Source organism: Temnothorax longispinosus, chromosome 1 (genome assembly GCF_030848805.1).
Source record: "Temnothorax longispinosus isolate EJ_2023e chromosome 1, Tlon_JGU_v1, whole genome shotgun sequence".
Classification (NCBI taxonomy): domain Eukaryota; kingdom Metazoa; phylum Arthropoda; class Insecta; order Hymenoptera; family Formicidae; genus Temnothorax; species Temnothorax longispinosus.
Window position 1 is genome coordinate 19,991,253 of NC_092358.1, and position 11,245 is coordinate 20,002,497.

Sequence of the window (11,245 nt, forward strand, 5' to 3'; positions counted from 1 at the left end):
TAATTTGGATCCATATTTCCTGGGGATGACGCCTATATTTTATTTTATTATTATATTATATTTTATATTATATGAAAAATGACAAAAATTTTCTACAATATTGTAAATTATAAGTAGATTACGATAATGTATTTCACGAGTTGTACAATTACCGTATAAAAAGGATTCTTCTTTAATTACAATTTGTTAAGTTCAATATTGTTCATTTTTCGAGCTATCAAATGGATTTTTAGTCTGTTTTGAACATCTAGCTCGTATTATGCAACAGCAGTTTGGAGATAATTTCTCAAGTGATTCGCGTTTGCTTCGGGTATCTGGCCCAACAATCCTGGTAATAATCTTCCAAGGCCTTGCGCCAAATGCAAACGAATATCACCAATATCTGTCCAACATATAACAGAGTTTTATACATTAAATAATCTCTATCAACGAAGGATTTTTTGAAAAAATAATTTTTGACAAAATGGCGGTCGTTTTAAGGAAAAACGCAATTATTCGGGCTCTTAATTTTTCGTTTTTTTTTTCAATAAAAAAAAAGTTTTCATTAAAAAAAGAACCCCCTTCGTTCACGAACAAGATATATTCATATACTAACAGAATCTTTTTGGTTTTTTGATTTCAGATAATTTGGCTTGGAGTTATCGTGGTCACCGCACGACACCTCTGAAAAATCAAAAGTGGCCGTAACTTCCTTAATTTGCAATATTTTTCAACGAAAAAAATTTTGAATGTTGTTCAATATATGTACTTTTGATGTCAACTTTTTGTTGTAAGAAAAAATAAATTGACTTTCTTATAAAAATTCCCGAAAATCATGCACTTCCAACTAGGCATGACCCCTTAAGGTACGTATAGTTTGTTACCCTATCTTGCTTAGTTTTCGAGATATTTGAGAGGATATATCACGAAAAAATAAAAAAATTGCGTTTTTTAATAATATTGTTAATAACTTTTTATTCACCGTTAATTTTGCGAAGCAAAATAAATCCCACTTGTAGCACCTCAAATTAAAGCGATTCATGGTGGTTGCAACTTGGGAAGATTAATTGGAAGGTTAACCCCCTAATTAGTCTAATATGACTGGCCTATAAACCGATCCATCTTTGCTATACCATTATTTCTTTATTACAGTTTATATCAATGCAAACAGTATTTAATTTGTTTAAAAGCTTCATCAAAATCAAATATAAATTTTCATAAATCAGTGCGATATTACAAACCACAATTTAACAATCGATTTTATTTTATCTCAAATTTTCTAGACGAGTATTATTCAACCTGGAACTTTTGGCACGTATTTTTTATGACATTACATGTATGCAGTATTTTGTTCGTATGCAAAATTACAATTCCTTTCTATGCATACTATTGCAGTACTTGATAAACATTTTCATTAACAAGATAGAGGGCATCTCTATCATCAAACACAAGGCATAAGAGCAAACGTAAATGATCATAATGTATCCTAAAATCATAACAACCTGGAAACAAAAGTTGAAAAAAATAATACATTTTATAACGTGTATTCTTTATTAATGCTAGAACTTCAAATATTTGTGTACTTACAAAAGGCAGAAATTCAAAATGAATTGATGTTTCACTGTATAAACGAGTCGATCGTATGATGACCGGATTTAAAAGATAAACGCAATATGTGAGCCTGCTAAGAGGCATCCAGCCTTTGAATGAGAGTAACTGATTAATGATACCTATAACAAATCAAGCATACAATGATGAAAATGATGTTTTTAAACTACAGTAATATTTAAAATATATTAAGAATATGCCGATTTTTTATAAGATGTATTTATATAGGGTGATTTGAAACAACCCTATTGTCCCGCAAATGGACGATTTTTCCTGTAACAAAATTTTCACCAAAGCTTAGTTTTCAAATTATAAAAGGAAATAGTTACCTTATTATGGGCCGAGTACAGGAGGTAGGCAGGGGCGGCGCGACAGCTGATTGCCTGTACCCAGCCCGTAATAAGGTAACTATTTCCTTTTATAACTCGGTAACTAAGCTTCGGCGAAAATTTTACTGTAAGAAAAATCGTCTCAAAATTGAGTCAGGAATCTAACATTAACGGGACAATAGGGTTGTTTCGAATTACCCTGTATATTAATGTACAATGTATGTATATAAAATGTATAAAATAAACCAACCTCCGTGTTTAGTAGAACACGCTATTACAATCCATGCAGTGCCTATAGTCCAAAGTATTCTATGCAGTGCTACATAAATAGAAGTAGCTAGAATGGATATGTGTCGATTGTAAAGGACAGTTATTACGAATATTTTGCAAATAATAGCAAAGCACCAACAAAAAATTATCATTTTCTGAAATGTATGTCAAATTAACACATTTTTATTTATGTGATATTATATATAATTAACTTATATGCAATTAGTTAATTTATATATATCGCAGGGATATCGTGTAATTCGTTTTTTTTTTTTGCAAAATTTGTAGGAAATCGACAAAAAACCGGATATTGTGGAACGCTATGCGGAACAAATAAAAATTATACAATTTTACTAGGAGAGATCAGTGATTTGCAAAATCCTGGGCTCTGTCAGCGAAATTGTGAATTGAGATGTTTTTACACAATCTTACTAATTCATTTTAGGATCTTTACAAAGTCTTTAACCGTGTCTAGATGTATTGTGTAATCGTTTGTTAAATTGAATTATATATTCTACTGGTAAATATTTACCCTTATATGAACTTCCTCTCAATATGACCTTCTCCTTCACATATATTATAGAGGTCATCCTGCTGAGTAACCCTCAGAAGGTTTTAGCTCATTGTTTATTAAAAAGTTATGAACAAAAAAGTTTAAACAATATAATAGTTTGTGTCAGTGTTAATAAGTAATTTGCTGATATGTGTGTATTAGATAGTATATACATGTAGGCGAAGGAGAAGTTTCACCCCGCATAAAAAACTATGATCTAACTCCAAGCTTATTTCATCCAAATTTCAATTTTAAGTTTTTAGAAATAGGCTTGGAGTTAGATTAGTTTTTTATGAGGGAAAGGGGCAAAACCCAGAATTTTGCAAAGTCACTGAAATCTTCTAGTATAAGCTCAGATTTGTCCGATGACAAATACATTAAGACCGGTAGGACAACATTAATTTAAGTAAAATAAATAGATACGTGTATGGATAAAATGATTTATTTTGTCCAATAATTAGTACAATATAAAGGAGGAGGGTCCCTAAGGCCTGTTTTCGGCACCCCTTCAAAATTGGGCCAAAATGGCTGGAATCACTTCCTTATACCCTTGGAAGTAATATTTAGTCAATTCCAGCCTAAACGGAAGTATTTAGAGTGTATACTTCAAGTATACATGGTGCATCAGCGCGCCCGTATCAAGCATTTTTTGGAAAACTAAGCGTTATTGAGAAAAATGTTTCAGATAAAAATTGTATGGTTTCAAGGAGGACATAAGATGGTGTCATTGGTTTGACCTTGGATAGTCATTTCATCAGACTCACCTTAACCAAGCACCCCAAAAGGTGAGAGGCAAGGGGACTCACCTTAATCAAGCACCCCAAAAGGTGAGAGGCAAGGGGACTCACTTTTTTAATCTAGCACCCCAAAAAGTGACAGGCAAGGGGACTCACGTAAATCCAACACCCCACTCTACGTAGCTTCTTAAAGGAAGATTACGTTTACAATTTAACTGTTCACGTGTGGAGAATCAACAAGAATGAATAATACGATTTCAATCTCGGATCTCCTTAAGTAACGTTTCTACAAATCTATCTGTAAGAAGCCTCATAACTCGCAAAGTACTTAATAAAAAATGACTTAGTTATGAGTGTTTTGGAAAGCTCTCGAAATAAGCTACAATTAAAGATATGTAAAAATAGGGGGTTCTATATAAAATATTGAAATCAACATTCACGTGACCTTCAAATGACTATCCAAGGTCAAACCAATGACACCATCTTATGTTCCCCTTGAAACCATACAACTTTTATCTGAAACATTTTTCTCAAAAACGCTTAGTTTTCCAAAAAAATGCTTGATACGGACGCGCTGATGCACCATGTATACTTGAAGTATACATTCTAAATACTTCCGTTTAGGCTGGAATTGACTAAATATTACTTCCAAGGGTATAAGGAAGTGATTCCAGCCATTTTGGCCCAATTTTGAAGGGGTGCCGAAAACAGGCCTTAAGGACCCTCCTCCTTTAAAAGTTTCAAAAAAGGCTATTTAGCTATTATATATAATAGATAACGCAAATTATAATTTTGAAAGAAAAAATTTAACAAATATTTTTGTTAATTGTAGAAACGTAAAAAATACGTTTCTTAAATCGTGCGGTTTTAAAAACATTTTTGTTCAAACGTTTCTTAATGGTTCTTTACGGTTATGAAACTATGTATACGTTCAAAAAACGTAGGTATATGAAACTAATAGCGTTTTCTATTGGGAAAAACTCACTGGCACTGGCAGCACTGAGTGCTTGAAGCGTATTTCATTGGTAGAATTAGTGAGCATGTTTCTGAGAAACTCAAAAACTGAGACACTAAGTGCCAGTGAGTTTTTTCCAATGGAAGACGCTTCTTAATATGTGCTACCTGGGTAAGATTGTCTATATAATTTTTATTCATTTCACAATATCCCGGTTTTTTGTGAATTCTCTAGGAATTTTGCAAAAAACAAATTACACAAAATTCCTGCAACATATAATATACAATAAGTTTATATATTTCGTAAGTATTTTAATGCTTATTTGTTTTTAAGGAGGTTGGTTGACGTCCCGCTGCGGGGCAGGCGGCGCGGCAAGGGGAAAGCATATTATAGATTAGATTTTCGTCGCGTGAAATAAACGAATTTTAGCAAATAAATATGTGGAATGCATTTAATTGCTGTTTCTTAAAGTTTAAAAAGAGTTGTTTGTACAATTGAAACCCAAATACGTTATTATTCATGTTGAAATATGGCAATAATAAATGTGGTCCTGTTTTGCTTTTACAATTTCTTGGTAACTATATATGTAGATAAATTATTTCAGTCTTCAAGTCTAAATATGTAAAGAATTATTTGCACCTATTTTTATTAAATTTTTATCATTTTTAATATGCTTTCGAAAAGTTACATTACAGATTTATAGGTAACATTTTTGCTACGTCACCTGTGTATAAGAGAGAGACAAGAATATAACTTCAATAATTAATTATTTGACAACTATGCAGACAAAATTGTCTTCTGCAACTTTGGCATGGACAACAGATTCCCATAGACAAATATCCTCCATAAATTCCAATTATAATTCTTATCGTATTGATTTGAGCAACCAACCTCTTTAATATATGTTATATAAAAACTCAGGCTCGTATTCTAAATAAATACCAAACAAAAATTATACTTTACATTTTTGAAGAACAAATTATTCTTCAATTTCCTCAAAATGTAACCTGTAATTATTCCAATAATATATGGACTTATTCTCATCCATGGTGGGATATATAAGACATCTAAAAGTCTTTGCTGTTCATCAAATCTATAACAATGAGAAGAGAATTTCTTTAACTTAATTTCTCAATAAGCAAACTTTTTAGTAACTTACGTCGGGACATATTCGTAAATGTATGAAACATAACCGTTAAGAATAATTGAGCCTATTAAAAGTGCACTCAGTATCGTAACAGCGGCATAGAAGTATCTGAAATTTGCAATTATTTAATATTTATGTAAGTATACTCAAAGAATATATTAACTATAATAGTTGGTTAACATACATAGTCAACAAAATCAGCAGTGCCACAGCAATTATATAAAATTGCATATCATTAGCTAGATACCAACTCCAACTCATGCACTGTAATAAAATGAAAATTTTAGAAAAGTTTTATGCGTTTTCAAGTATAATTTTATATTGATCTGAATCAAGCGTGTTCGTACCATTGCATCTAGACTAAATAGATTATTTATGTACAGAAGATTTCTCCACCAGTATTTCGCACAAGTTTCGTGCGACCTTTCATACACGTAAAATTGTGATGTCTTATCAAACCAAGCCGAGCTTAATTGCGATATTCCTAACACCATCATATAAGTCGGCGTCAGTCTTAAAAAGAAAACTTTTATTAAAAACGTGTGTAAAAAAGGAGAGTTATTATTTAGCTCGTATTGAAATCAATTTTAAATTAAATTTCTTTGTACTATATTTTTTTATTTTGTTTATTACTACAATAATTTTATGTTTATTTTGTTGTTTGCGTTGTTCTTCAAAAAAGTCACAATAACAATTTAAAAAACATACCGAATAAATCTCTTTATTACATAGATAAGGAATTCAACTAGTTTTTCTTCATTAATCGGCTTAATTAGTACTTTGTCTGTTTTATCTCGCAAATACGTATAAGTTATCAAACATCCGCTTGAAAAAAAAAATATATCAACTGCTATGAGTCCAATGTCAAATATATAAGCACCATAACTCTCACTGAATCTCCATAACCATACTTTATTATCTGTGAACACAAAGCAATTTTTGTTAAAAATAAAAACAATATTCAAAAAATATCCATTCTACAGATATGTTGTAGAATTCTACATTACCGAAAAAATCCAATGCATAATATGCACTGTGAAACATGATTATCAAACATATGCTTAGAAATTTTAAACCATGAATGACGGGTATTGTGTCAGCATCTAATTTCGTGTCAAATATTTTTCTCGTATTTGTGTAAACGGAGAAACATATTAATATTTCTCCAACTTGACTTTTCCAATGTGAAGACAAATTTGCTTTTATTCCTATTTCCTCGGACATGTTTTCCACCCCTAAATTTGACGTTTTTAGTAGTAACACAAAAATCAAAATAATGCTTTAATTAAATAACATTTATATTATTCAAGAGAAATTTATACAAATAAGCTATATATGTACACAAGATGATGTATTTAAAGTAATAGCGAACTGCAAGTTTTTATTAATTTTAACACTAAATATGTAAACTTGAGCCGTAGAAAACTATAACATATGAAAATAGTTAGTAGTCTGTTGAAATGGAAATTATTTTGATATGTTTTGTATATGACACTTACGAGTTTTATTCGCCTTATTTTTCTTTACACGTTTTTGATACACAAATATATCGTATAACGTTCCAATTGTTGTCATGAGAAAAGAAAACCCGAAGCCTATACTGTAAATAGAATATTTCTTTATTAATTCTTCACATTCCTTTGGAGAATTAAGATAAAAATTATTTATAATATTATTAAACTTTTCTATTATACATATATTATTATTGTTATTTACACTTCTTGAAACGTACCAGATAAAATGTAACACATTATTAGGTAGCCTTTTATTATCATCATTTAGATCTTTAACCTGGATTAGCTGGATGCCCGCGGAATAGAGATCACCGATTACGACAACTCTATTATGAAATATTTTCTCCAAAATGAAACTAATATTATTTGTAGTGCACGATGCTGGTAAACAGAGTCCGATCGTAATCACATCCTAAGATAAAACTTTCTTTAAATATAATACATATTTAAATATCAAACATTTCAAAGCATCCTCTTTATAAAGATTTTATAAATTTACCTCGCCAAAAATATTTACATGATATTGAATAGTATTGTTGTGTCTAAAATGAGCTACAAAATAATTTATTTGGAAAGGCGGAAATTCCTTTCGCGGATCGCGATATAGTGTGTTATTTAATATTTTCCGCTGTGAGATCTGTAGAGGAATCGTATTCATCGTATCAAGACACTGACTGTGACTGCCCAGCCAATAACTGTTTCCGTAAAGAAAACCTGATTCAAAGCCGCCACTGGAATCTAATACTAAAAATAAAAATTACCACGTTACTATTTATGCAAAAACAATAAATAACCAATTTTTACTTGTTATTAATTAATCACATTATTTTCATTAATTATGTAAAATTAGTTGGAAATACTAAATAAAAAGTGTGCAAGTAGAAACTTATGCACTTTGCTTCCTCAGAGTTTTTAAGTGTGCAAGTAGAAACTTGCACATTGCTTCCTTATAATTTTTAAGTGTACAAATTATAAATTTGAATATTACTTTCTCACAATTTTTAAGTATGCAAATTATAAATTTGCACGTTGCTTAATCAACATTTTATTTTGCTCATAAAGCTTCCTCTTATGAGGAAGCCTTTTTTATGTATAATTATTAGTAGATATTTATTAATTTGGCTTCCTCATAGAGGAAGCTTTGTGAGCGAGATAAAATGTTGATTAAGCAACATGCAAATTTATAATTTGCATACTTGAAAATTGTGTGAAAGTAATGTTCAAACTTATATTTTGTCTACTTAAAAATTATAAGGAAACAATGTGCAAGTTTCTACTTGCACACTTAAAAACTATGAGGAAGCAATGTACAAGTTTCTTGTACACTTTTTTTATTGTAATAATCTTTATTGCGACTAATATTTGTTATACTATTACAATAGATTTTTATTTTTACTTTAAAATAATTTTTTAAATATATAAAAATTGCTTTTATTAATAAAATTAGAAAATAATAAATTTCCTTAATTGGCTTAATTGTCTGGATTTTCTCAATATTTGATATTGGTCTATTTTTAATTCTATTATATTCTTCAGACTTTTCAACTTAATATTCCTATTTCATATTTAATTCTTTAAAATTTGGTTAATTAGACCAAACTTTATAAGGCTTCTGTGTATGTACGGATTCTCCGAAATTTAAAATGTCTGTAACTCAAAAACTGATTAACTAAATCTTAAAAAATTGTATATGAAGTAGGAGTAGAAAAAACTGAAGAATATAATAGAATTAAAAATGGACCGATATCTCAAATATTGAGAAAGTTACAGCGTAAAACACATTTTTCTAAAAAATAAAAACCCCCCTAAAATCCATACCGTTTGATGGATTTTAAGAAAATTAGAAGAGAACATATTTTCTATGATACTCTATTTGTGTGCAAAACTTCAACCCGGTGTCTAAAAAATTGTAGAAGTAGATGCGTGTACAAAAAATCCGTACACACACACACACACACACACACACACACACACACACACACACACACACATATACATACAATTTTTACATTATTTTTATAGATTTGGATTATGTCTACATGTTATTTAAAAAAATTTGGCAATCCGTTCAATAGAGCAAAGTTTTAGCTTTAAAAATTTGTTTTTTTGAATTGCGATACGATGATTTTTAAGGGAGTTATGAGCAATCAAAGTCAAAATGCTTATTTCTTATTCAATCCGCGATAAATCAGTAACAAAAAATCGTAGAAACATTTTTAAAAAAAGATTTTGCAAGGAAAACTTCGAGTTTTCACGTTAGAAAGTCGAAAATTTTCACAATTTGAGCACGTATCAGGCCCACAAAGTGAGAGGAAAATTTTCTATTTTGTCCAGTTTGTAGTTTTCTATATGTAAAAATTACCAAACTCACAAAAACAAAAAATAGTAACCTTTCCAAAGTAGAGATTTCAAGCTTTAAAATTTATATATATGCTATATATATATTCATATATATACATGGCATATATATAGAAGATATTCGATTTAAGTAACTTCGTAAATTAGAAATAATAAAAGTACAATACGATAAAAACAAATGCGATTTCTTTTTGTGAGAGAATTATACTAATATTCTCATAAATACTACTATTAATTTAAGTATAAGATTAAAAGATATTAGTTAAAAAATTTTATTTAAGTAGAATGGTATAATTAAACAAGTAAATGCAATATAAGCTAAAGATTAGTAAAAAAAAAAACTATCTTTATTGCTTATCCCCGCAGGGTTTGCAAGTCGTTTTTTCTTAGGAACGTTACCCAAACCTTCACAATGCTACCCTTCTCCTCTCACTTTAACCCTTTGGACCAACGGTTTAACGTCTCTTCCGAAAGACGGAGCCCAGTTTCCATCTAGGGATACCTTCTCTCCGCTAGATGGGGGGGGGGAGCAGCGTTTTTCTTGAGAAAATTCTTGAGAAAATTCTCAGTGGTCTAGCGGGATTCGAACCCAACTATTGCAACCTGCTCCGGATTACGAATCTACCCACTCTCGTACCCACTATAGACTAGCCGTCTCCCCCAGCTAATGATTAGTAATTGTTTTTTATTAGCTTTCTAGATTTTAGATTAGAGCAAATGGAGTTAATATCGATTTAGTTCAATTTATAATTCAAAATTTTATGTACCTTTCAAGCTCCACAGTATCCGTTGATTGACAGCGTCTCGAAAATTCTGTAACTCTTTTCGGCATGTTGTTAAGTTAAGAAGATCGGCTTTTGAAGCAATTTCATAAGCAGGTAGTGTCTGAATACGAGCATCATTAAATTCTGAATGTGCAGAGACACAAAATAACGCAGCTAAGTTCGTATAGATACAGAAAATAAACGCAAGTTGCCGTTGCAACATAATGGTTGTTCAGCGGGAGTAGTCACTTTTATTTCTTTGTTACTGTTGTAAATATCTGTACCAATTATAAAATCAATTTTGAGATTTAAAAGTACAAAGTTATTTGATCCATGTAGCGAAGTTTCTTGCTTCGTAAATACATACCTTTTTTCTCTTGTAAAAGGGAAATTTTTCCGGTAAAACTAAAAAAAGCACTGAAACTGAAACAATAAAAAAATTTTGATATTAGGTTAAAAGAGATCCCAGACAGCACATAAAACTAAAAGATGACAAAAAAATTAAAACATGTCTTTTCATAGTTGTCTTTTCGACTAAATCAAAAAGCTAAAGGATCTTTGAAACCATCTTTTAGTTGACGGAAAGACATACTTTTTTATTATCTTTTAGACAAAATAAAAAGATATATAAAAAATGTTTCCGACTACGCAAAAAATCCTCTTTTTAACTGGACGAAAAAGTTGTCTAAAAGATGTCTTATATGACACTTTTTCTAATGTGCATGCGCAATAATTCCCATAATATCTCAGCAAATACAGAATATAACTGTATATATATATATATATATATATATATATATGTATATATATATATATATATATATATATATATATATATATATATATATATATATATATATATACCATCGTTCATCATACTTTACTTACGAAAAAAAACGCTATCTATCGCAAACACAGAATAGAACTCAAATATATTTCTCAATTATTTTGCAATATTTTTTCAAATTTAATTTTGCAAATATTCCGCTAAGCTGATTCCTCACAACGCTGCTGTTTTGCTGAAATACTAT

General features: G+C 30.0%; 1 protein-coding gene across 1 annotated transcript; it reads right to left on the minus strand.

The window, feature by feature from the left end:
* Positions 1-976: 976 nt before the first annotated feature.
* LOC139813050 (nose resistant to fluoxetine protein 6-like) lies at positions 977-10,476 on the minus strand. Its single transcript, XM_071778311.1, has 13 exons — positions 10,218-10,476; positions 7,592-7,836; positions 7,311-7,504; positions 7,078-7,178; positions 6,586-6,813; positions 6,287-6,497; positions 5,926-6,091; positions 5,763-5,842; positions 5,591-5,686; positions 5,395-5,524; positions 2,167-2,341; positions 1,567-1,709; positions 977-1,481 (listed from the first exon to the last, which is right to left on the minus strand). The coding sequence occupies exons 1-13, from the start codon at positions 10,435-10,437 to the stop codon at positions 1,344-1,346; spliced, it is 2,127 nt and encodes a 708-aa protein (XP_071634412.1). The 5' UTR covers positions 10,438-10,476; the 3' UTR covers positions 977-1,343.
* Between the last annotated feature and the right edge of the window lie 769 nt (positions 10,477-11,245).